General features: G+C 43.8%; 1 protein-coding gene across 1 annotated transcript in view; it reads right to left on the bottom strand.

Annotated features, from left to right (window-relative positions):
- Nucleotides 1–27,653, bottom strand: part of ACE (angiotensin I converting enzyme) — a 169,996-nt gene that overhangs the window by 68,451 nt on the left and 73,892 nt on the right. The window contains 18 exon segments of the mRNA XM_027872973.1: nt 2,170–2,361; nt 2,579–2,722; nt 5,723–5,810; nt 5,993–6,151; nt 9,056–9,192; nt 9,911–10,122; nt 10,752–10,874; nt 11,143–11,241; nt 12,533–12,677; nt 13,264–13,487; nt 14,119–14,291; nt 15,133–15,230; nt 15,691–15,882; nt 17,848–17,991; nt 19,222–19,315; nt 19,448–19,615; nt 20,823–21,119; nt 21,225–21,343. Of these exon segments, the coding sequence (XP_027728774.1) occupies nt 2,170–2,361; nt 2,579–2,722; nt 5,723–5,810; nt 5,993–6,151; nt 9,056–9,192; nt 9,911–10,122; nt 10,752–10,874; nt 11,143–11,241; nt 12,533–12,677; nt 13,264–13,487; nt 14,119–14,291; nt 15,133–15,230; nt 15,691–15,882; nt 17,848–17,991; nt 19,222–19,315; nt 19,448–19,615; nt 20,823–21,119; nt 21,225–21,343 (2,808 nt within the window).

Genomic DNA, 27,653 nt, shown 5'->3' with positions numbered 1-27,653 from the left:
GTATTGATAATAATTGTAGAACCTTATAAATAGCAAAAGTAAAACCAATTAAAAACTCACATTCTAAAAAGAGAGAGAATTAGACATGAATTTTAAAAAACCCTATAAATAGTAAAAAAGTAGAACCAATTAAAACTCAAATTCTAAAAAGAAAAAGAGAGAAAGAGAAAAGAAAGTGTTCAAGTCAGGGGAGTTTGTGCTATCTCCAACACTCATTAGCTGTGTCCTTATTTGATAGGAATATTTATGTTACCCTACCCCCAGTGTTTTCATGAGGAAAGTACTTTGTAAACTTTAAATCACTACATAAGTGTGAGACATTAATAATAATTAAAATATTAAGAATGATTAAATATTGATGATTGTTAATACTAATAATACTAAGTACAGGGTTGCTTTCTTCCCAGTCCCAGGGATAAAGGCTGAGTCCCCTGGACCTTCTGACCATCCTGAGAACAGAATCTACTTATGCCTTAAATCTCCTATGTTCATGTGACTTGTTTTCTCATCTGTGCACAACTAGCAAGCAGCTAACTGTGGCTATGAGCACACAGGGGTGGGGCCCCTTCAGGAGAGATGAGATGGTTCTGGGATTCAAATTAGAACAAAGGAGACAGACTGATCTGATGCTGAAGAACATAAAGTGAGAGAGAAGATTGGTAACTAATGGGAAAAGACAAGTCAGACTAAGCAAGGAAGAACTTGGGCTTTCAGGGAGTTACTCCTCCTTGCCCCATCTATTGTGCTTTAGGGTTTACCAACCTGGGGAGCATTATCATCCCATTTTAGAGATGAGTAAACTGAGGCTCCGTAAGGTTAAATGTATTGGCCAAGCTCATAGTTACTAGCTATGATTCTGTCATAGCCAGGACTCAAACTCATTTAAACAACTCTAGTGGACATAGGTGTCTTACATAGACACACACATATCTTAACACATCTTATTCTATAAAACATGATTCTAGGTTTGGGTTCTTAACATGGGGTCCATGAACCTTTAAAAAAAGTATTATGATAACTGTATTGCAATATAATTGGCTTTCTTTATAATCATATATATGTGGGTATATATACATATGTGTATATGTACATATAAAATTTTATGCCTTTAAAAACATTTTAGGTGGGGTTTATTGGCTTCATTAGACTGCCTAAAGGGTCTATGCTTTAGATTAAAAAATCCTTATAGATTTGAAAGGCTTATATAAACTGAGCAGGGAATTCTGTGAGAGCTGTCTGCAAAGTCGGATTTTTTTTTTTCCTTTTTCTTATATGGCAGTATATTGTTCATTCATTTCAGTTGTGTCTGACTCTTCATGACCCCATTTGGGGTTTTCTTGGTAAAGATACTGGGATGGTTTGTCATTTCCTTCTCCAGTTCATTTTAGAGATGAGGAAACCAAGGCAAACAAGGTGACACAGCTAATCACATCTGAAGCCAGATTTGAACTAGTGAAAATGAGCCTTCCTGATTCCAAGCCCAGTTCTCTATGCACTGTGCCACCAGAGTAGGAAAGACTTTTGGCCTTGAAGCTAGAAAACTTGGGTTTCTTTCCTTCCTTGACAGGGACAGGTTCCTTAAACACTCTGAGACTCAGCTTTCTCACCTATAACATGAGATGATAATGCTGGCATGACCTAACCTCATAGGCCTATGGGGAAAAGCACCTGTATAAGTCATAAAGTGCCATAAAAGTGTGGGTTATTGTTATTGTGTCCTGCCTCTCCCTCCATCTCTCCTGTGTGCTTAAAGCCATCACTGTAACACTCAAAAGGGGAGGGCTGGCCTGAGTGCGAGTCAGGCCACTAGTGATACAGCAGCCTTGGCAACATAACCTATAGTCTCAAGCTTTCCAATTCTCCTAACCATGGAAATGTTTCCTGGTCAAAAGAGTCCACACTTCCCTCTTATGGCAGCCCCTCTCCTCCCTACCACCTGCACTCACACTTTCCTCCACCATCTATTCTAACACTTGTCTTGGTGCCCTCATCAAAGGTTCCTTATATCTCTCTGGTCCCATTCTGCCTGTTCTTCATCCCTAGCCCCAGGTCCCTTTCCTATTCCCTGGACCTAACCCTGTATCTCCCAGGTCCACCTTTACCATCCAGCTTTCATCCACCCCCTCCCTGCCACTATCCCTTGGCCTCAGTCCTTCATCTCCTTCTCACCTAACAGATGAGCAGGAATGGGCCCTTGAAGGTTGATGTAGTCTGCTCCATAGTGACGGTACAGGGCACGACGGACATAGGCATGGAGGTTCAGGTAGAGGGGCTGCAGTTCCAGGTAGATTTTCTCCAGGTCCTGCTCCAGGGAAGGTGTTTCATACCAGGCTCTCCAGTAGGCTCCAGAATCAGCATAGCCTGGGGCACAGGTGAGAATGAGACCCAACTCTTACTGATTCCTCTGATCATGTAGCATTGGCTCCCCAGCCCCTCTCACTCATGGGACCTGTCCTCAAGTCTGTGTTCCTCCCCCAAAGTCAGGGCCTCAGAGGATAAACTGTGAGGTCTGTGGGTTCCTAGGGCAGTCTGCAGACTAGGGTACCAGGAGGGATGAGGAGAATAGGGGTATACTCACCATTGAGCTGGGCAGCCTTGTTGCTAAGCTCCACATACTCCGGGAAGTTGGGAAGGACAGCGCGTCCTGCCTTATCCCTCCAACCCTTCCATGCCCAGAGTAGGTTGTCATAGTTCCGAGATGAGGCCATCAACTCCGTCAAATCTGAGTGCATTTAATATAAATTGAAGGTCCCCAACTGTACACCACACACACACACACACACACACACACACACACACACACACACACACACTCCACAATCTCAGAGCTAGAATGGACCTTAATGGGGTCATATAGGAATGGATTGGAGAGGCAGTATGGAACAATGGATTTTAGCCCTGGCTCTTCCATTAATTCACTGCATTATCTCAGGTCAGACATTTCACCTCCATGAGATTTTCCTCATCTGTAAAATGGGGATCTACCAAAATGCCCAGGTTACCTACCTCCTAGCACTGGGACATTCAAATATGATAGATGTGAAGATCATTGGAAAAACCTAAAGTAACAACTGAAGCTAAGATGGTACTGTCTGAGCTGAGTGTTACTGGAAATTGCAAAACCACACTGATTTCACTCATTAGAAATTTATGCTGCATGATCTTATCTGGCTTCCCCTTTCCCCTCCCCAACTCTTCGGCAATCCTTTTATTCTATCCTTGTTGATCCCTAATCACATTCCCCACACCAATGGCTCCAAATCTGAAATGTTCCCACAAGGCCCTGATCCTACTCCTACCCTTACAAACTTTACCTCTCAAACTCAAGTGGATGACTTGTGCAGCTAGGTGTCGTAGGTGTTGTAATGGATAGAGCAGTGGGCCTGGAGCTAGGAAGACTTGAGTTCAAAATCATCCTCTAACATTTACTAAGTGTGTCTCCTTCAGCAAGTCACTTAACTTCCGTTTGCCTTAGTTTTCTTAACTGTAAAATAGGGTAATAATAATAGTACCTTTCTCCCAGCTCTGACACTCACTAGCCACGTGACCATCTGCCTTAGTTTTTCAACTCTAAAACTGATATAATACCACGTAGGTGGCTAGACAATATATATTGGATAGACAAAGAGAACAAAGAAAAGGGAAAAGAATGAATGTGTATAAAAATATTTATAGCAGCTCTTTTCTGTGGTGCTAAAGAATTGGAAAACTGAGAGAATGCCCATCAATTGGGGAATTGGCTGAATAATGGGGAATTGTGTGGCATATTCTGCTATAAGAAATGATGAGCAGGATGGTTTCAGAAAAAACCTGGGAAGACTTATATGAACTGATGCAAAATGAAATGAGCATAACCAGGGGAATACCATACATAGTAACAGCAATATTGTAAGGATGATCAAGTGTGAAAGACTTAGGTACTCTGATCAAGACAATACCCTGGGCAAATCACTTCACTTCTGTCTCAGTTTCCCCAATTGTAGAATGGTGATCATAATAATACCTACCTCCCAGGATTCTGTGAGGATCAAATGAGATATTTGTAAAGCACTTAGCACAGTGCCTGGCACACAGTAGATGTTTAACAAATGCTTGTTTCCTTCCTTCCTTTCTACTTATGCCACATGGCTTTTAGGGTTGCGATAAGCAAAATGTTTTGTAAACTTTGAAACATAGGTCAGAGATGTGAGCTATTCTCATTATGCCAATAAGCTTTTCCCCATAGGACCCAGTTTCCATCCTTTGCTCTTACTCTTCCTTCTCTGGACCTTCTCCAGGTTTTTCCACATCCTTTTGATAGCCCAGATAGGATGAAACACTTAAAATGGGGCATGATTAATGGCAAATACAGCAGAATCATGGATTCATGATTTCTGGATGTTACCCTCCTTTCATATATTCTATCCTGTGTATACACTCACACCTTCTCCCATGCACAAACATATACACTCATATGCCTAGCCTCATCCAGGGTAGAGGAGGGGAGGAAGAGGACTTTTTGTCTTCTGTGTTTGTTTCCTCTTTCCTCCATTCCTATTCACTATTATTCTGATGGAGATACTGGGCAGTAAAGGCCACTAAGGACAAGGACTGAACAGGGAGGAATGTCTCCTCAAGTCTACCATCCATGGAAGCTTCTTGGAAGAAGAGGGACTGAATGGATTTGCAATTAGAGGTGGATGGGAAAAGCCTTTTGGGCAAGAAAGGAAGAAAGGGGGAAGAGATGGGCTGAGCCAAATATAAACAAGACATACTCTCTGCAGGAACAGCCAGTGAAGTCTTAATTAGGAAACTCAATAGGCCTAGAATATCTGAATACTGAGAGTGGGAATGAAGAAAAGGTTTGGATCCAAGGCAAGGTGATGAATCAAGTTCAGGTAAGGTAGACTCTGGCCTTGGTGATGTAGTCAGGAAAAGGACCAGGGATGAAGATCTTTTTTTTTGGCTAGGTAATGGGGTTAAGTGACTTGCCCAAGGTCACACAGCTAGTGTTATGTGTCTGAGGTTGGATTTGAACTCAGGTCCTCCTGAATCCGGTGCTCTATCCACTGTGCAACCTAGCTGCCTGTAGGGATAAAGATCTCAAAGGAGTGCTTTAGAGTTTGCAAAACACTTTCCTCTTGGGGGAGTCAGGAGGACCTGAGTTCAAATCTGGCATCAGATACTTGATATTTACTAGCTGTCTGACCTTGAGCAAGTTATTTAACCCCATTGCCTAGCCCCCCCCCCCAAAAAAAACCACTTTCCTCTTAACAACTTGATGCAAGGATCATTATCCCCATTTTACAGATGACTTAGGTTCAAGTGACTTGCCCAGCTCACAAGTATAAAAGATGGCACTCCAATCCAAGCCCAGCACACTTTCCACCATACAAAACTAGGGGACAAGACAAGAGTAATCCACCACCACACCAAACTTCAGGACCTGATGAGTAGAATAAGGGAAGAACCCTCATGGCTCTATTTCCACCACAGCTAGCCTTACCTGTTCCTCTTCACTTCCTCCACCCCTGTTTCCTTAAGAAAGACACATCCAGGGGAAGCTAGGTGGCACAGTGGATAGAGCATCCACCCTGAAGTCAGGAGGACCTGAGTTCAAATCCGACCTCAGACCAAACACTTGACACTTACTAGCTGTGTGACCCTGGGCAAGTCACTTAACCTCAATTGCCTAAAAAAAAAAAGAAAGAAAAGAAAAAAAAACACACACATCCATACTCACCAGGATCCAGGGGTAGACAGGAACCATTTTGTTGGCACACTTTGGCTGTACTGTAAGCTGATTCCATCTTCAACAGTATGTTATTGTACTAGCAAAGCAGCAAAGGGAGGGCAATGTAAGTGCCATGGTACTGCCTTTTCCTCTTTAGAGACCTTTAACCCTTTTCAGCTCTTATCTCTCTAGGCAACTCTTCCTCCCTCCTAATCTGTTGTTCTCTATTGGGATTCTCCCAAACAACGGGGGCCCCCTTATCTTGAGCCATAACCATACCTTATCCAAATCCGCAGGGGGCAGGGCTGCCCGACCGAGGTCTTTAAGCTTTTCCAGGAGCCGTTTCACAGATGACTTCTGGAAACTGCTGGTGTCAAACTGGCGGGCACGAGTACCATATTGTAGTGTGTGAGAAGACAATTCCAGGTTCTTTTCCAACTAAGAGGGCAGAATCATAAGGGCAAGGCTATCCCAATGACCCAATCCACAAAAGGCAAAGAAGTCTTAGGTCCTACAATTCATTCCCACCTCTGGTCCCAACCTTTGGATTAGGATAGGGCTCTCTTGGGGAAGCAGGAAATCAGGGATAGCAAACCAAAGGCGCTTCATCCAGCTGCATTGGTTGTACTACTCTAGTTATAGCTCTGAAAGTAGACCCTAGGGCAGGGAACTGTACTCTCCATACACAGATCCCCAAACTGCTCGTTCCAATACACAGGCCATCTCTCTTCTCAAGACCTATAGATGGAACCTGAGTGTGGAGGCTTAGGGTCAGCCCCTGAAGGAACATATTGGCAAATTTGCTACCTTCATTTGTTCAAAGCTTATGGTACAGTGGAGAAGACACTGGATGGGGAGTCTGCGGACTTAGGTATGAATCTTAATTCTGCTGCTCACTACCTTTGTGACCTTGGAACCTCTATGGAATTTAGTGTCTTTATCTATAAAAATGAGGGGGTTGGCCTAGGTGACCTCTAAGGTTTCTTCTAGCTTTAAATTTGATTCACATGAATAAGGACTGCACTTGTGATTTCACTGACATAGGGAACTCTCAGGTGAGGAAACTCCCCTCTGCCATGTAAGTCACCACATTCTCTGCAATTTATAATCTTAGAGTACCAGGAAGTTAAATTTCTTGCCCAGGATCACATAGTCAGCGTGTATCAGAGGCAAGGCTTGATCCTGGATTCCTTCTCACTTTGAAGCCAAATCTTCGTCCACAGGGCCTTACCACCTGCCCCAGTTTTATAAAGAACTTGGAGGGGCAGCTAGGTGGCACAGTGGATAGAGCACCGGCCCTGTATTCAGGAGGACCTCAGTTCAGATCCAGCCTCAGACACATAACACTTACTAGTTGTGTGACTCTGGGCAAGTCACTTAACCCCATTGCCTAGCCAAAAAAAAAAATAAAAATAAAGAACTTGGAATTTTAGGTAACAATACAAAAATCATTTGTGGCAGAGCTGGAAGGAAGGACTAGTCCAATTTGCTACCAATCACTAAAGGACGGATGTTCAGGATCTTGGGAATCATCAAACAGTTTTGCATTTGAAATTGGACTAGAACCTAGAGGAAGTATGTGAAACCAAGAGAGAAATGACTTGCCCAAGAGCACACAGGGAGCCTCTAGGGTGTGGCACACATGTCTTTACTGGGCAAATGCCATGCTAACTCTTAAGAAAATTAAGTGTTGACAGAGACAGAATTGGGAAGCCCAACTTTAGAAGTGTAATTAGCATTTGGCGTGCTGGACTAAAATCTAACTCTACATGATCTAGGTTAGGAAAATAGACACAAGGAAGGTCAAGATCAGAAAATTTAACTTGCTTCAGAGTATTGGCAAACAAATCATTTCTATAGATTTTAAATTTGCTTGAATAAAACTTTAAATTGAGTTTGGTAGCATCATTTTCACACAAATAATAACCATCAGCATTTATATAGCACTTGTAAGTTTAGCAACATGAAAGTAATTCGTGTATTAATTGCAAAGGATTTTTTTTAACCTAAAGATAGTTAGTGTGAGACAGTAAGATCTAGGTTCAAGCCCTGCCCTTGACATGCATTGCCTTTGTGACCTTGACCAAATCATCTCTCCGCATTGTAGGCCTATGGTGTTAAACTCAAATAGAAATTAAGGTCATTAATACATACATAAGGATCCCTGGGGACTGCATATTGATTTGGGTTTAAAATATAATATCTATATTTTGTTGTTTTTTATTTTATTAAATATTTCCCAATGACACATTGATCAGGCTTGGGCAGAACTCAAGAATATTGTGGGCTGCACGCTTGACACCTCTGCCCTAGTAGAGTTTCCCTACCTGGGAGCTTGCCATACTATTGTGAGCTAGTCCCCATCATTATCCTACTTCTTTCAACATTATCAGGATTCATATATTATTGGTAAAGATCCTTCTCCACTTCCTCTCCCCATCCCTACCCCTGAAAATAGATCACAAATGTTCTATGTCTGTCTCACTCTAGTTTTCATGAGTCGGTATGGCCAAAATGATTCACCATCTGGTGACTAACCCTCTAGGAGATAAGTTTCTCAGAACTTACAACAGCTGGTCCTTGGATGGCAACAGGAGTGTGCTGGAGCCAGTTAACTCTAGTTACCCAATTGTTAAATTTTCAGTGTGAGCATTTGTACTTTGGAAATTCGCAAATGCTGTCAATTAGGGCTTGACTTATTTATTTATTTTTGATTATCTGGACTTAAAATGATAGAGAAAATATTAATAATATAGATTAATCTAAAAAATGTGTTGCAAGAATGGGTTTTTTTTTCTTTTCCCTTTCACTCTTTTGGAGAATTGATTGTTAAGCATTTGCCAGCACACCCCTGGATAGCTAGCATTGTCTGCTGCTAGACTAACGCCAGAAGCCTTTGTGGCTTGGGAGGGTTTGATGAGGCATCCCTAAAGACTTAAGTGCTACCCATTAAGGGAGGAAAATAACTCACCCTGACTTGAACAAAACTGCATTTGATTTAAAAAAAAAATTCTGTAATTTAAAATTTTTGTGAATTCTGGCTATTCTTCCTTTACTGATCCTCTTTACTTTGAATTAGTAATGCTTTACTATAGCTCTATCTATCCTTATTATGAAGGTGGGATAAGGATGAGGGCCTCAACTACTATACCTCTCTCTCCCACCAGACTAAGCAGTTTCCCTTCCTGTTCTTAGGCATTAAGGGTGGGACCAAAGACAGAAAAGAAAGGGGGAGAAGAGGGACCACGAGAGATAGAATGAAGCTTTTTCTTAGACAAATTCAAGAATGGAGGCAGCTCCAGAGATGGGGCTAGTAGGAGAGGAACCTGTGGGGGACTATACCATAATCTTGCTATTTTCTTCAGTGATGTTTGTGTTGTAAGCCCAGTTGGCCTCTACATATGCATTCGTTATGACGAGCCCCAACCGGTCATACTCCTCAAGAAACTTCTCAGCCTCTGCTTCATCAGTCAGGTTGTCTGTTGAAGGGAGGAAGGGGAAAGACATAAACCTGGTTCAAGGCAGCCTTCTTCTTTCTTCTCCAACCCAGACTCTTCGCCTCTCCCTATCTTCTCATTCCTTTCCCCACCCTTTTCTCATCTTGTTTCTTCCCATTTCCTTTCCTCTTTGTCTTTGAAACCGTAGTGCTTAGCATGGGTGCCTGGCATGCATAACAAACAATAAATGCTCATTTGATAGACTGATTGATTTCCCTCCCTTCTCCCTTCCCTTTTCTCTAAGCCTGACCTCCGCCCTGGCTCTGAGTTTTTCCCAAACTGAGAAGCCATAAGATCTGCCCACAATAAAGGAATGGGAGCATTTCCTGAAGCACCCAACCTTGACCCATGATCACCAGAGCCAAGGAACCCAACATCCCAGCCAATCAAAACATAGCTCATAGTTCAACCTCACAGAGGTTAGGCATTAAGAACTCAGAACCTATGGATCAGCTTGGAATCTGAAAGGATTTTTGAACTTATGAAGTAGTTCCAAGGTATAAGAGGCTGGTGAGGCATCTTCCAATCCCAGAGTCACTTCTGATGGGCTCACAGAGTTGTCTGAAGTGTGTGAGATGGGAGACCTCACCTACCTTCTGACTCTCTAATTACAGGAGTGACATAAAGCTAACACAGAAATGAAGTGAGCTCTAGCACCAGGAATGTGGGATCTGGCTCTGTTTTCTCCTGCAGATATTACCAATGCCCTCTGGATAGCCATCTGGCACTGGTGGACGCCACTCAAAATCAGGCCAGCCCAGGACCTCGCCATTGATCTGGTTCTGTTGCTTCAGCCAATCAGTGAGGGGTTCGAAGTATTCAAGAAGCGGTCCTGCATCCAGGGTCTCTGAGCCTGTCATCTCCTTAAGCACCTCCTGCCAACGCCGAGAAGCACCTGCCTGCAGCACCTCCCTGCAGTAGGCACAGGGGGATCAGGAGAGATATCTGACAGAGTCTATCTGCCTTGTCTCTCAAATTGGGGTTCTCTACATTTCTGGCTGCTCCTGTGTAAATCAGACCAGGAGAACCATGGAAATCCATGGGTTCTTTAATTTAAGGGATGAAGAAAATTGGGAATGGCAAGTTAACCTGCCACAGCCAATAACAGCTGCACAGCTAAGAAGTGTAGGGGATAGAGTCCTGGGCCTGGAGTCAGGAAGAACCAAGTTCAAATCTGACACTAGCTATGTAACCCTGGGCAAGTCACAAGTTCTGTTTTCCTCAGTTTCCTCAACTGTAAAATGGAGATAATAATAGCCCTACCTCATAGGGTTGTTATGAGAATCCAAATAAGACAGCATTTGTAATAGGCTCAGCACAGTGCCCGGCACCAAATAAGCACTATATAAATGCTTATTCTTTTCCCCTTACACTGGTTATGTCAGTCTCCTTACAGCTCTAATGGTAGACTACAGGGAAGAGAGGTTGGCTCCCCACATATATGGCATAATCTGCCATTCCTCTTTCCACTTGTATAGAGTATGCTATCTACTTTATCCTCCCTCTTCCCTTCCATGACTTTTCCCCCCTTCAAAGCTTACCTGAGTTTGGCACCAGCCTGTTGAGATTGATAGATGTCACAATAGTGCAGGGGCTCGGTATAGCCCGCCTCAGCACATAAGGCTTTGTGGAACTGGAACTGAAGGACAAAACTCACAAAATACCTGTGGGCACATTTCTTGGCATTATTGGAGTTGTCCAGGCTCTGCTTCCACTTCCTGTCTGTCACAGGCTAAGATGGTAGGGTTCAGGGCGAACCCAGGAGAATAGAGGAAGGACATGGATCTCAGCATCCCTCCTTCTTCCCATAACTCTGGGGCCAGTCCCTAGACTTTGTAATCTACCACATCTTAGTCCTGAGGTGGGTTCATTGGGGACTCAGTTGCCTGGAAAATAGAGTAGGGATAGAAGGGGTGAGCAAGATAGCTATACCTGATGTATGGTGTTACAGACGGGATATGAAACTTTGCCCCAGGGTCGAAATGGGCTCCATTCCGGGCAATGGGAGGGCAGATGCCCTGGTATTTGGTCCTAAAAGAAAAAAGAGGGACTCATTACCCAAGAGCATAGGAGTTTAGGCATAGGTCTAGATATAGGCAGTCTGATTAGTATAAGGCAGTTTGGTGGTACACAGTTTGGTGCACAGAGCACTGGTCTTGGATCCAGGAAGACCTGATTTCAAATATGACCTCAAATACTTACTAGTTGTGTGACCCTGAACAAGAGACTTCATTTTTGCCTGCCTAAGTTTCCTCAACTATAAAATCAGGATAATAATAGCATTTCCCTCCCAGGGATGTTATGAAGATCCAATGAGATATTTGTGAAGCACTTGGCAAACCTTGAAGCACTATGTGATAAATGCTTTGCTGCTATTTATTATTATTATTATTATTATTAGTTTGGCTTTTGTAGAGAAAAGACGAGGTGGCTGAGATAGTGTGGTAATAACAGAAACAGCCCTATGTCTGAAATCAGGTGACACTTGAATTGGAATCCCAGTTCTAACACTTTACTATGTGGCCAAGGGCCAGTCATTTGAACTCTCTGAGCTATAGTTTCTTCATCTGTAAAATGGGGATACAGATTAGCTACCCACCTCACAGTGTTATTGTGAAGAAAGAGTTTTGTAAACCTAAATCTTGAGATTTAGAGATGGAAAAGGTACTATCATAGAGGATGGTGGTCAGTCAAGAACAATTGATTTTTATACAGCATGTACCCGAAGTCATAGTGCAGCTTTAAGCTTTAATAGCATTCACCTTTAAAGCCTTAAGCTTAAGTGGCTTAATACAGCACTAAGAGTTTTGAGACAGCGTGTAGAACCCTTTAAAGACTGCCCAGTGCTTTCCATAGGTTATTTTCTTTTTCTTTCTTTTGAACTCAGGTCCTCCTGACCCCAGGGCCAGTGCTCTATCCGCTGCGCCACCTAGCTGCTCCCATAGGTTATTTTCTTTGAAACACACAACTACTCTTTTAAGTCAGGCACTGCAGAAATTATCATTTCCATTTTACAGATGAAGAAACTGAGACTCAGAGAGGGTCAGTGATTTATTTGCCCAGGTTCCCACAGCTGGGAAGAGGAATTTGAATCTAGGCCTGGGTGATTTCACATCCAGTAGTTAATATACTATGCCAATGGCACTGAAAAATGAAAGGTTTTCTGGTGGAGAGAGGGCTAGAAGGAAGAGGCATGGTGGGAGGTAACACTGGAAGGGCAGCAAATGGGGCAAATTGGTGGTTTCTTGGCTACCCAGAGTGTCTTTGCCAGGGAGGAAGCAAACAAAAACAGAGGATTCACTTTCCCTAGGTGTTTGCTTACCGAAGGTACCACCAGTCATAGTTGTATTGAGATGGAGTTGTAAGCCCACTGAAGACCCTCCAACGCCACTGGTCCACCAGGTAGCCAAAGGGCAAGAAGGCGATCTTATCTAGTGCCATCTTTAATAGGTAGTTGATGTCACTTTCTGAAAGACAGTTGTAGGACAAGTGAGGGTGAGAAGGAAGAAAAGGACAGGATTTATCCTGGACAGTTGGCCTCAGGAGAGGGAAGAGTTAAGAAGAGGTTCAGGAGAAGAAGAAGGAGAATGAATTTGGGTTCAAGACCTAGGAGAATAATGTAGAGAAAGGATCATAGCATTTACAACTAGAAGGGAAGGATGTCAGGGACCTTCTAATCTAATTGTTACATTTTATAAGTGACAAAAGAAAGGACCAGAGAGATTAGGTGATTTGCTCAAAGTCACACAGGTCGTAAGTGGCAGAGATGGTCTTCAGATTCCAAATTTAGTGTTCTTTTCTCCTGTACCCCATTTAGGATACTCCCTCCAATCCTAGCCCCACCTTGGGCTGTACTATATGATGACCATTGCCCTTCCCTCTTCCCATTCTCATGCCCAGCTCTCTCTGAGATTTACTTTTTCTACCAGGGTCTCTGAAGCTAGTAATAGCATGAGAATAAAGGGGGCTGGGGTACAGGGTAGGTAGAGAGGGCAGGAAGAATTATGGATGAAGGGGGAGTGGAGATCTCTGGTCATCCCTCTCACCCCATACCATTGTCATTAGTAACACTGTCCAGCAGGCCAATTTTCTGTAGATGACCAGGTGTGGAGACGGATAGGGCTAGCACATCCCCAATGGCCTCATGGAAGCCAGGATTGGCACCCCTTCGCAGGGAAACAGGCAGGTGTTTGTACTGAAGGTAATATTGCACGTGGCCCATCTCGTGATGTACAGTGAAGAGCTGGTCCATGTTCACTCTCGTGCACTGCTTGATCCTGGGGCAGGGGAAGGGAGACAAGGTGGGGTGGGCTAAGCAGAGAGCAGCCTAGTCAGGACGGAACTCGCCAACAAAACTGAGAAGGGAGGACCATACAAGCTACCAAGGAGAGGAGAATGAAATGCAATGTTCCTCTAGCCCAGGAGTTCTTAACCTGGCATGCATAGACCTTCAAAGAATCCGTGGATAGATTTTAGGAAACTCATGAATTAAAATAAATATATATATATATATATATACATATATTATAATAACTCTATTTCAATATAATTGGTTTCCTTTATAGCCTTATGTATTTTATTTTATGCATTTAAAAATATTATTCTGAGAAAGGGTGATCCATTGACTTCAGCAAATTATGACACCAGGTCTTTGACATAAAAAGTTCAAAATTCCTGCTTTATTCCTCAAGTGGGAAGTAGTAAGAGCTGCATGAACCAGTGGGTTCCAGCCCTTTCTGTCATGTTCCCAGGAATATGTTAGGACTTTCAGGGACCCCCTGAATATACCCACCACCCTGGCTAATGGTAACCTCAGTAGGTAGGGGGTGGCTAATGTATCTGTCTGGTAGATCTTCTTATTCCTCCCAAATGCCAAAGAATCCCCATACCCTGTAGGAGAAAGTGCACCTGAAATCTATCCTGTTGTAGAAATCCCAGGCAGAGGCGTGGCATACCACCTCTCGCCCATCATCTGGCTTCTCCAGCATGGACTCAGCCCAGAACTCCGGAGGCATAGGCAGCAGCCCCAGGGAAGTGAAAAATTCCTCTGCGACCCGGAACATGTGTGTGACATTCCAGCCCTGGGGTTGATGGTGGGGAAAGAGCAAGAGGGGGCAGGGGTCAACTGCAGTATCCCTCACTAGCAATTCCCAGGGTAGAAAGAGAATCTGGTCTCTCACCATCCTTTTCTCTAATCTCACTTTATGATTCCCCTCATAACAAAGCTGAGTCTCTTCCAGCCAAGAGAGCCTAGGGAGTGCCCAGTATCCTAGACTGAAGCAGAGGACATGGCAAGGCTTAGTTCTGTGGTCTGCATCTACAGTCTCCCCGGTCAAAGGACTGAATTATTTACTGGCAAAGAAATAGACAAGAGGGGGTAGAGTTCACTAATAGCAAGGGCTTTCTTTCACTCTCAAGTTGGGGAATGGAGAAGAAGGTGGGGGTGGCATGCTCGCTGAGGGCAGAAGGCCACTAGCCTACTAGTCTCAGTGTTTACCAAGAGCAGAATCTTGCCTACATTATACTAAGAAGACATTTGTTCCCTAGGTCTCCAGTTAAGGAAGGACCTCACATCCCTTACTTGTTTTCTTTTCTTGGTTCTTCATTAACTCCCTTTCTCTGTCCTCATCCCTCATCCCCAGGCCTGCCCTTCTGCCCATGTCTGAATTTACCCTTGCCCTTCTCTCCCCATCCCTGCTGCCCACCACGACCATAGAGCTTTCAATGGAGGTACTGTTCCAGGCATTTCAGATCATTCAGTTTGGGAAGAACCAAACCAAATTGGCCAGAGGACAGTCATCTTCCGTCTGTCAGAAGTATGCCTACCGATGGAGGAGTAAAAGCAGTGACTTGCTTGAGCTCCGCCCCAAACCCCTCCAAATACCTTTTTAAAAAAATGGCTCTAAACAGAAATATGCCTACCTTCTCCACCATGGTGCTGGTAACATCTAGGTTAGGCTTGTCCGGGAAGGGAACCACTATGTCATAGATGTTTTCCCAACTCTGTGCCCACATGTTTCCTGCAGAAGCAAGCAGATAAGATCTAAAATCTTACACCCAGTATCCACATTATCAATGGCAGGCAACATTACCTGTAACTAGCAAGTATCATGGCTGTCTGAGTTAGGGGCATAGTAGAGGAATGGTTCCAATCTGGCATGTTGGGAATGGAGAAAGGAAGAGAACTCAGAGAATCCAGGGACTAATCTCACGTTCCTCTGAATATCCTAGGATTCTCAGGCCTAGCAGGAGGCTGAACACAGGTTCAGGTGGAAAATGCTAATTTTCTTTCTGAACAGGGCAGGGTCCTTCCCTTGATACCCTTAGGACACTATCAGAAGGCCAAGGTCTACAGGATACCCACCATAACTGCTTTCCCTACCCCTGATATCCTGTCTATGTCATTCTATTCCCCCTCTCCCACCCAGACCTTCTCTAGCCACACTCCATGTGGAAGATGGGAAGGCAGTTGGTCCTTACCCAGGAGATGAGCAGGGATGGGACCCTGGAGATTGATGTATTTGTCCCCATAGCGGTGGTACAAGCCACGGCGCACAAAGGCATGGAGATTCAGGTACAGAGGCTCTAGCTGTTGGTACAGTCGCTCTAGGTCTTCCACGAATGTTGATGAGTCATACCAAGAACGCCAGTATGCCCCTGTGTCCTCAAAGCCTGCCAAGGAAATGCCTCCAGTCCAAGGGTCTTCCTGCCTCTCTACTCCCATTCCCAGGTGATACATGAACAATCCCCATTAGAAGATTCAAAGGAAGGGAAGCATAGATCTTATGACTGTGTCACATATGACAAATTCACTTCCTAGGGCTCAAGATGAGAGTGGAAGGAGCAGATAGAAAGAATCTGGCTCAAGGCTAGAAGCATGACGAGATGGAATCTAATCAGTATCTGACTGAACCAGGTGTAACAGTGTCTATGAGAGGAGCCAAATCTTCTGCAGGTGGAAGGGAAGGTATCTGGTGATATTGGGATCTGTAGGTCAGGCAGGAAACAGCATTCTACTCCTACCCTGGAAGAGTCTGGGAATCTGTTACTGACGGAGCTGGAGGGCAGAATTTTTGGCTTCCATGCAGGACAGTAGGGAGGGAAAAGGGAGAAAAGGGGGAAGGGAACATGCTTTATATAGTGCCTGCTATGTTCTGGGCACTGTGTGCTAAGTGCTTTGCAGATACTATCTCATTGTCTCATTTGAGGTAGACAATGACATACAGACTCCTAATGGCAGAGGTGTAGGAAAAGAACGTTAAGCCAGAGTGGCCAGTGTCTTCATCTATCAGGGGCAGACAGAACAGAAGTGACCAGAGAGTGGGACTCACCTAATTATTAGTAAATCCAAGTTGTGGTGATTTACCTTTTCCTTTTTTCCTTCTCACTTTTCCATGTTAAAGGACAGATACTTAAATCTGTTCTTTTAAAGTTATTTGCTGATTTAAATAATACTTTAAAGCAGACTTCCTCTTGATGAGGATGGGATTGGTTTTATTTGCTTCTGATTTCTGTTATGGATGCAATTGTATATTCTGAGTGCAAATGAGAAGGATGCCAGTGGCTAGCTTGAATACACAGAATAAAAAGACCTACATCTTTGGTCAAACATTACAAGTTTCTTTGACAAAGTTACAAGTAATTTTGACTATGGACTATGTAGTATGAGAGGATCTGATAATTATGGCTTTATTAATAACTTCTATTTTATAAGCTTCCTAAAAAAGCAGGGGAAGAGATCCCTATGGAAAAAGATAAGAGTATAGAGACAGGATCATAGCATTTTAGGACTGGAAAGGATCTTGGGCTAAAACCATGATTTCTTTGTTTGTTGGCAGGTCAAGTCATTTAAAATATGGGTGCTTTAAAATATGAGTGTCTGAACTCCAATAGAATCTGAAGTCGTTGATCCATACATAAGGATCCCTGCAGCTGCATATTGACTTAGTTTTTAAAAAATGTAATATTAGCTATGTTTTGTTGTATTTTTTATTTTATTAAATATTTCCCAATTACATTTTAATCAGGAGCAGGGACCTGTGTTTGACTCCTCTGCCTTAGATTACCTCCAGTTTCTGATGAAAAGGAGAGGAAGGCGCGTGGTGACCAAAGGGGAGGTTATATCCCTGAGCTGGTTCAGTGGGATGAGATAAGCATGATCTGGGAGGATCAGCTCCTCCTCTTTATGGCTGAGAGGACGGAAAGCTTTCTTCACCCAAACTCTGCTAGTTACAAAGGAAAAAAACATTTTAACTTGGACAGGGAGTTGAGTGATTTCTTCTCTAGAAATCACAGCATTTCAGAATTTTCATTTCACCATCAGAATATGTATTATCTCATATTACCTGTTTTGCATGTAAATGGTATATCCCTATCAATATTGTAAATCTCATGAGGCAAAGAATATCTTAAGTATCTTTGTCTCTGTCCATTCTCTAAAGTGCCCAGTCACCTCAGTGATATGCCAAGAGAGAAGCATTGATCCTAGTGGCAGAAGGTTGGGTGATGATGGTGAGGAGACAAGAAATAACTCCACAAAGGAGGTTAAGGGCTTCCTTCAAGGGTTGAAGACAAGACTAAACGAAGAGGAAGGACAGGAGAGGGGGACCTTGGAAAAGATGGAAGGGACATACTCACCATCCACCTTATAGGCTTCATTGCTGAGACTGACATAAGCTTGATACTCAGGTTTCAGAGGAACCCCTACAGCATTGTGCCAGCCCTCCCAGGCAAATAGCAGCTTAGCGTAGCTTCTCGATGAGGCCATGACTTCTGTAAGCTCTGAAACACAGACAAATGGGGTGATACAGGATCTCCAATACAAGTGCTCATGGTACCTTATCAGCCCCAATTAGGGTGATGGGGCTGACACCTCTTCTAGCCCCCAGAGGCATTCACTACTGCCACTATCATAGTCAAAATTTCCAACTACAAGTTGTGCTCTACTGGTGCTATCCAAATCAGGCTACAAAGACTTGATCCCTACCCTTGGGGGAACTTAGATGTAGAGAACATACAGAAAGGCAGATAGACATATACATACATACACACTGCATGAAACAGACTTGAAACCTGTCAGAACCCCTCCAACACTTGGTATGTGATCCTGGCAAGGCTTTACCTCTTTGACCCTCAGTTTCCTCAACTGCAAGGTGGGGATGACAGGCTCCATGGCTTGGTAGATAGAGTCAAGAGTAGCTTCAGAGTCAAGAAAACCTGGGTTCAAATCATGCCTCTGATACATACTATCTGTGCAAGTTTTGATAAATCAATTTACCTCTCAGCAGGCAACTCCAAGACCCTAAATTGACAATCTGCATTGGCAAAAGTTTCTTCTTAGGGAGTCTCCTCTACACTGATGAAATCACAGGTCAAGACCAAAAGAAAGTGGGGAGAACAGGGAGGATTTTATTTGCATTCCCTACATTGGACTGTTGTGAAGAAAGTGCTGTGTAATCTGCAAGGTTTGCTAAAAATGATTTATTGTTATTAATTCAGAAACAAGATTGCAAATATATAGCATGTAGGACACAGGTGGGATGAATAACTATGGAGGTGGAAAGCAGTAGAAGGAAAGGGTTAATCAGAATCAGATGACTGAGTAAATCAAGGAGACAAATCTATAGGAATTATTCAAATGAGGGGGTTTTGAGGGGCCTAGAGAGCTTGGAGAGTGAAAACAAAGATGCATCCACTATGATGGCCCTGGGAAAGAGCAGGAAAGAGGGGAGAGGACATACAAAGTGGTGGGAGGATGAATTAGTCTGCCTGAGATGAGTGGAGAAGGAGTGAACTAGTTACTAGCCGTGCCAATACCTCCCCTAGCCCGTAACCCCACAGGGGCAATGGAGATGTCCTGCTCTTGTCTGTCTCCACCCTTCAGGGGCACACACGCTACCCATTACCCCTCCGTTCTCACACAGAGAAAGTAGCCCCATGGGAATTAAGTCTTCCTGTTGGCTCTACCAAGACTAGAGCTGGGGGGAGGGGTCCTCAGAGGGGAACAGGTACCTGGTTCCAGGGCCCAGCAGGTGGCAGTCTTGTTGGGAAAGCAGACCTTGGCTGAAGAATATATGCTGGTCATTTTGCTCAGCAAGGTATTGTACTGGCAAGGATGGGGGAAGGGAGGTGATAAGTCAGACTAGTACTCTCCTCCCCCTCCCATCAGAAGAAGGTACATACAGACCCATAAGGCCCCCTCTTTTCCCCTCCATCTTTACACTCTATCTATACTCACCTTCTGACGCTGTTCTATGGGCAGATTGGCTAGACCCAGAATCCGCACAGAACCGATGATCCTGTGAAGCATGGGGTCAGTGAAGTTCTCCCAGATGCGGTCATACAACAGCTTGGCCTTCATGCCCCATGCTTCATCAAACTCCTGAGACAGCAGGTCTGCTTCCTCCTGTAGTGGATGGGAGGGTCAGGGTGGAGGATTGAGGTAGAGGGTTGGATAGTGGGGAGTGGTTGAAGTTTATAGAGAAATAAGCCATTGGTGGTCAACCTAGTTAAAAAATACCTAAAATCACAATTGAGGACTGAGAGCTGGGGAAAGGGTGGGAGACAGGGTATTTTCAATGAGGACCTTCTACCTGGTAGAGACAAATTTTCTTGATCTATTACTCTAGGAGAAAAAATGGATTAAGACACTCCAGGGCTTCTAGATTTGAGTAGAAAGGACACCAAATCCTCTGGTCCAAGAAGGGTGGGGTCAAGGATCATAGATTTAGAGCTAGAAGGGATCCTGGAGGCCATCTAATCCAACACTCTCATTTTGCAGATAAGGAAACTGAGACTCAACAAGTTAAAAGATTTGCTCAATATCCTTGGGAAGTTTGTGCTCTAAAACTGACAACAGAGACATGGAGAACATTCCTAACTAGGTCTTTTTGACACCAAACTCAACACTCTATCCACTTCTATCCACTACACAGGAGAGAGGAAAAGAGAGAAGAGAGAAGAGAGTGAGCAGGAGGGAGGGAGAGAGGGAGAGAAAGAGAGAGAGAGAGAGAGAGAGAGAGAGAGAGAGAGAGAGAGAGAGAGAGAGAGAGAGAGAGAGAGAGAGAGAGAGAGAGAGAGAGAGAGAGAGAGAGAGAGAGAGAATGACAGACTGTCAGTGGGAAGACCCCCAGGGCCTTTCTCTCGGGGGAAAAACTGGGCAACTCCACTGGGGGAGGGCTAGTAGTGCACGTTGTCCTGTTCTCTCTCGGGATGCCTGGGCACTACCTTGAGGTTTCCCACCCCCCGACTCGCTATCGATGTCTGCTTGTATCTGCTGGAGGCCGCTAACTCCGGGTCAAGGAGCTGAGGGAAGGGTTCCACTTTTGGGAGGAGTGAGCTGGCCGGCTAGTGGTCGCAACCCAAAGACAGCCGTCCATGCTCGCAGCTGGGAATTGCCCAGAGGAGATATAGCCTGGAGCTCACGAGTGGCCGAGAGTGTCACGGATCAGACGCAACCTGGGCTATTCTCCTAAGACAGGGATCACCGGCCCACACAAGCGCAGCGTGCGGGCCAGCGATTGGCTGTTGTGAACCTCCTCCCAGCGCCGCACTGTGGCCCCCCGAAAAAACCTCCCCACCCTCCTCCACTGCCTGCTCCAAGCAATCCTCACCTGCCGCTGCGCGTTCTCTTGGGTGATATTGACCTCGTAAGCCCAGCTGGCTGCGGCGCTCCGGTACCGGACGATCTCAGCTGTGGAGTTGTAGCTCTGGGCGAAGAGTCTCGCCCCTGCCTCGTCTGTTGCAAAGTCCCCGGGCAGCAGCTCGGTGGGCAGGGCCTGGGAGGGCTGCAGAAGCAGACCGGTCGGCAGCAGCAGCAGGATGAGCTGCCGCACGAGCGGCCCGGGACTGCCCAGGGCGGAGACCATGGTCCCAGCGACGCTGAGCCGCTGCGCTGCTTTGGGCGCGCACTGGGGCTCCTGCCTCTCGCCTCTTCAGTTACTGGGCGGATTATAAAGCCAGCCACGGCTGCCCCTCGGCATTACCCCACCTCTCCGCCCTACTACTCTTCTTACCCAGCTCCAAAGTCCCCTTCGGCCTCGGGTTGATTTGGAAAGAGGAGGAGAGGGAGGGATAAGGGGACCCGGCAGAGGCCTGACCCCTTTCCTGCCCCGCCCCTCCCCGGGGCCAAGGGCTAGGAGAGAGAGAGAGGGAGGCAGGGATGAGAGGAGGGACCGAGATCACTAGGTGGGATTAAGATTTAGATTAGAAACAGGCCCACAACGACATCCTTCTTTAAGCCTGTTTGACTACCTATACTTCTCTATTCCAGGGGTAGAGTTAGCTGGGTATGGGGGTTGGGGAGTGGGTGGAATCTCTGAAGAGGGAGAGAAGCAACGTGCAATGATAAGATATTGCGTCTCCTGCCCATGCCTTCTCTCTCTCTCCTTGCACTAGTACTGTTGGATTCCAGTGGCCCAAGTCCTTCAAGGTCCAGCTCAGGTCTAGTTTCCTCCAGGAAGCCTTCTTGCCATCCTCTCCGTACCCCAGCCATAGTAGTCTCTCATTGAAATGCTCTGATGATCTCTTGGAGTTTAGGGTTGGAGTTTTATTGAGTATTATAAGCACTTCAGTAGGGTTGAGTATTTTAGAAGCTGAGACTGCCTGTCTGAGAGTCCACCTTAGGGAACTGAGGACGAGGAGGAAAGTGACTTTGCCAAGGTTATATAAGTAGTAGTTCTGGAATTCTAGCCCAGACCTTCTTTCCAATCCAGTTCACTTTCCATTTTGCCGGTCTTAATTTATGTTCCATTTATTTGTATATATTGTCTGTAGGGGTGGGGTGAACAGGAAGTGTGGGGAGGAGGGTGGATCTGGACCTGTGATTTCATTGAGGTAGAGAGCTCTCTGTGAAGAAATTTCCTCTACCGATGCAGAACAGTAACTGCTCTGCAATTTATAGACTGAGAATTGTACCTGGGCTATCAAGAGATTAAGTGACTTGACCAGGATCATATGGCCAGTGGCAGGAGTAGAAGGATTTGACTTACAGACTCCAAGGCAGGTCCTCTATCCACTATGCCAGGCTATTTCTGTCTTGTGTTTATATGTTTTTATTTTCCAAACTAAAAATCAAGATGCATAGTCTAATGAAGGACATTGCTTTTGTAAAGTCTCCTTAAAAGCATCCTTTCTTGAAATGGAAACTCCACAAAGCTTCTCCCCTGCCCCTCCCCCAGATAAGTTCTTTAGGAGTAGGGACTCTGTTTTGTTTTATGTTTGTCTCCTCCCCCCCAAACTAGCACAGTGCTTACCATATAGTGAGTACTTAATGATTTTTGAATAGCAGCCTCAGCCAAGACTTTTGGAAAATGGCAGGGAGGAATCTAGGACCAACAGGTCTTTTTTTCCCTCTGTCTTCCTGCCCCAAAGTCTCCTAGTCCTCTCAAGGATCCAGGGGCATTGGAAGCAGATAACTGTCCCCTAGAGACTGCACACTTAATAGTCCTGTCTTGTGCCCCACCTCCTCAAACCTTCCCCCTCAATTGGCTGCTGTTGAGGCTTAGGGATCCGGAAGCTGGGTGGGCCTTAGGTTTCTTAGGGGGAAAACATTATTGGGGGTTGAGGTGGGTCACAAAAGCCAGGCCCAGGGGCCAGGGCCCAACCTTGCTAAGGAAAAGGAAAGATCCCGAGGGCTATTTCTGATACATTGTAAAGAAATATTTGAAAAAATAGCCCACCTCATTAATAACAAAAGAAAAACAAAAGAAAGTAAATTTTGAAGCACCACCTTGTACCTATCAAATTGTTAAGAATAAATAAAAATTGTAATAAGATGTGGTGGCCAAATAGGTGTAACTAACATATGTGTGTTGTTGGCAGCATTGAAAACTGGTTAGATCTTTCTAGAGAGACATTTGGCAAATGTGTAACAAGAGTCATTAAGTGACTGTACCCTTTGAACCTATAGGAATACATTCCAAGGGAGTAAAAATAATTTTAAAAGACCTGCCTGTATAAATATTTATTTGTATTTGGAAAAAACTGGAAACAAGTAAATGCCTAGTAGTTCATAGACTCTTGAGCTACATAGGACTTTCAAGAAGGTGAAAAGTTAAAGATTTCAGTATCTCAATGTAATGGCTTAAGAATGACAGATATTTGGACTATATAGAAAAGTGGAAATCATACCAAAGCAGGAAAAAGGCAGGAGAAGTAAAGGATGCACATAGAAGACAACTCTAGAAAAAAGGATGCACATAGATGACAACTCTAGAAAAAAAGTATCAACACGAATACCTGAATCAGGGATCTGAAGGGGATTTAAGGATGATTGTTTATAACTGTTACTTGCAAAGCCCTTCATAAATTGTTTCTAATCTACCTTTTCCGACCTATTTCACAGCACTCCCCCTCACACACTTTACATTCCAACCAAACTAGTTTATTTACTGTTTATCCCGTACGTGACATTTTATCTCCAGTCTCTGTCCCTTTGCCCTGGCTGTGCCCCATATCTGAAAAGTCCTTCCTCTTCTCTTTATCTTAGAATCGTTATCAATCTTCAACACTCAGTTTTAGTGCCACTTTCTTGATCCCTCCCCAGTAGCTAATTTTCTCCCCCTTTCCTACTCCTCACTCCAGTATCTCTGCTTGGGTACATAGTTCAGCTAGGGTTCCTTGGACCTGTTCCTTTCTGCAGCTCATCTAATTGCCAATGCCAGCTTTCCCTGGACTCCATAGCTGGCTCTTCTGTGCTGTTCAGAGTCATTCTCCTTGAGGTGTCTTCATTCCTTGACCATCTATATCTGCTTGTCTGCCTGACTTTCTGTCTCATCTTGGTCAAATAGCTCCTCTGTAAGATACTATGCTAGATAAAAAGGGAGAGAGAAGAGTCTGCTCCCTGTCACTGCTACCATCTGGCAGAAGGCCAGGAACTTTACTCCATAAAGCTACTTCCTGCCTCAAAATATTTCTCAGAGCTGGCAAGCTTGCTTTTTAAGGACCATCCAGGTAGGATCAATCTTTGGGCAGCCAATGGAAAGCTGCTGTCTTTGCATTTCGTTTAATACATTAACAACTCCTTTCTTCCCTTGCTTTTCTGTGATTATGTCAACTGGGCTGGGATAGAAGAAAATCATTTGGTCTATGACCAGCTCCCCACCCCCATGACAATAGAATGAAGATAGATTATCTCTTATTATTAAATTCCAATCAAAGGAGCCTGTGTTTTATACCAGAGGCAACAGGCAAGCACCGGATAATGCTAAATAGCATATTCTGGATATAGATTGATCAGGGCAAAGTGTGACTGGACGATTTCTTCCCATGATTTGCATACACTCTGTTAATGTAGCCTAAGTTTGAATTTGGGCAATTAGGTGGTGCAGTGGATAGAGCTCCAGGCCTGGAGTCAGGAAGACTCATCATTGTGAGTTCAAATTTGGCCTCAGAGACTTACTAGCTGTGTGACCCTAAGTAAATCATTTAACCCTTTTGCCTCAGTTTCCTCATCTGTAAAAAGAGCTGGAGAAGGAAAGAGCAAACCACTCCATTATCCTTGTATAATATAATATACATTATCCACATACATACTTAGATACACACATATACATACACACATACATACAATATACATATATACACAGCTCTCTCTCTCACTCTCATTTTCTCTCTGTCTCCTCATCATAAGCTCTTTGAGAACCTAGATTATTCTCTTTTTTGTCTTTGTATTCCCAGAACCTAGCTCAGTGCCTGGAACACAGTAGCCATTTAATACATGCACATTGATTACTTGGCAGATATTTAAACCTGCAATCAACTAAAACATCCAAATCTTTTCCACTTGGACTGCAATCGAGCCACATTTCCCTCATTCTGTACTTGTGAAGTTAGGTTTTTTAGTCTAAATGTAGGACTTTGTATATATATATATATCCCTTTTAGGTTCATGTTGAAATATTTTTGAATCTTGGTTTTATAGACTTAGAGGAGAAAGGAAATGAAGAGGTCATTAAGTCCTAGTCTTTCATTTTACAGACAAGGAAACTGAGGCAGGAGTGATTTGTCCAGAGTCAAATAGCTGGAGAGTGTTTGAGGAGGCATTTGCATTCAGTTCTCCCTGATTCCATGTTCAGCATCTCTCCACTATACCATGGTGCATCTCATTGCCATTAGAATTGTGTTTGGACTGTCCCATAGAATTTTAAATATTATTGAATGAATATGAATGTTCAAGTTGCAGCATATCATCATGGAAAGAAGGCATGCCTGGGAGTCAGGAGACCCGGGGTCTAACTCTTATCCTAGCTTTCTCATATTTATGGACAGAGGCATAATTTCTCCAACTGTCAAATAAGAAAATTTGAATAATCCTAAAAAAATGATAATAATAACTGACCTTGATATGGAGCTTTAAGATTACAAAGTACTTTGCATGTTACTCTGATTTGATCCACATGACACTACTTCTATGAGGAGTACTCTAGGTAAAACTGTCTCCATTTTACAGATGATGAAACTGTATCTAAGAAAAGTGAAGAGACCTGTGTTCTCACAGTTTGTAAGTGTCAGAGGTTAGAGTCAGAAGTGGGATAATTCTAGAGTGAATCATAAAGAAATGGTCAGTGAACATCTAGTAAAGGAAGCAGTGATTACACAGAACCAGTGTGGCTTCGTCAAGGACAAGTTCTGTTAGCCATCTTTCCTTTTTTTGACAGTTACTAAATTGGCAGATGAGAAGAATCTTTTGATATGGTTTACCTAGGTTTTAAAAGCATCTGCTAAATATAGATTTAGAGGAGGAAGGGACTGAAGAGGCCATTTAGTCCTACTCTCTTATTTTACAGATAGGGAAATTGAGGTAGGAGTGACTTGTCCAGAGTCACATAGCTAGATAGCATTTGAGGAGGCATTTGAATTCAGTTCACTATTTGTAATCACTAGTCACTTATCAATTAGTAATCACTTAATCAATTAGTAATCATTTATAGTAAACATTATTCTTATAGACTAGATGAAGACATATGGACTAAACAATAATATAAGTATTTGGATTTAGAACTGGTTGAATGATTGGTTGAAGAGTAGTCATTAATGATTCAATGTCAATTTGGTCAGAGCTCTCAGGTGGAATGACCCAAAAGTCTATGCTTAGCCTTATGTTTTTGCTTTTGTTTTTAACTTTTTTTTTTTGATCAATGGCTGGACATGGTGGTGCATTCCTTTAGTTCTTGCTGCTGGGAAGACATGCTGGTGGACCTCTTGAGTTCAGAAGTTCTAAGCTATAGTAGGGCTAAAGGTAATCAGATGTCTGCAATGTGGTCACCAATATAGTGAGCCTCCAGGAGCAGAGGGGCTACCAGGCTGCCTAAGGAGGGAGGGAACTGGCCCAGGTTGGAAAAATGGAGCAGGTTAAAGCTTCTATGTTGACCAGTATTTGCATTGAGCCTAAGAATGGCTGCTGCATTTCTAGTGTGAGTAAGATTGGGAGACCTAATTTCAAAAAAAAAGTTTTTAATCAGTGAATTGGATAAAGGTATAGCTGCTGTGTTTATCAAATTCGCTGATGACATAAAGCTTTAACGGATTGCTAATGCATTAGATTATAGATGACAGATAACTGACCTTCCAAAATGCTTTTGATAGGCTAGGACATTAGGCTGTGTATAATTAGATGAAATGCAACAAGGATAAAGGTAAAGTCTTATACTTGGATTTGAAAACCCAGTTTTGTAAGTACAGATGGAGGGGAGGCATAGTTAGAAAGCAATTTTGTCTGAAAAAGATCTGTGGGTTTTAGTGGATCACAAGCCCAGTATGAGTCAGTAGTATGATGTGGTAGCCCAAAAAACTAATGTGATCTTGGGCTGCATTGAGAGGCAGACTTTCAGGAATAAGGAGCAAAGAGTCCTTCTTTATCCTCCCTGGGTCTGAGCATATTTGAAGTATTATATTCCACAGTATTCTCCCATTAGATTATAGGGCAGCTAGGTGGCACAGTATATAGAAAACTGGGCCTGAAATAGGAAGACTCATCTTCCTGAGTTCAAATTTGGCCTCAGACCTTTACTAGCTTTGTGACCCTAGGCAAGTCACTTACATTCACTCTGTTTGCCTCAGTTTCCTCATCATTAAAGTGAGCTGGAGACAAAAATGGCAAATCACTCCAGCATCTCTGCCAAAAAAAAACCCCAAATGGAGTCACAAAGAGTCAGAAGTGATTGAAATAACTGAACAACAAATTAGATGGTAAGCTCCTTGAGGGCAGGGGCTGTCTACTTTTCTTGTATTTTTATCCCTAGCACTTAGCACTGTACTTGTCATGTAGTAGATGCTTGGTAAATATTTATTGACTGTCTAATAAGATGGAGAGCATTCTAAAACAGGACAGCCATTATGGCGAAGGACCTTGAGTCCATGTCACAGGAGGCTCAATTGTTGTTTTTACTTGTGCCCTGGGCTTGGAATCAGGAAAACCTGAGAAAGAAATGGGGAATATTCTA

The sequence above is a fragment of the Vombatus ursinus genome, unplaced genomic scaffold, assembly GCF_900497805.2.
Source record: "Vombatus ursinus unplaced genomic scaffold, bare-nosed wombat genome assembly UNPS02014801.1, whole genome shotgun sequence".
Lineage (NCBI taxonomy): Eukaryota > Metazoa > Chordata > Mammalia > Diprotodontia > Vombatidae > Vombatus > Vombatus ursinus.
The sequence above is the reverse complement of the archived record's forward strand: the minus strand, read 5'-3'. Positions and strand labels throughout refer to the sequence as shown.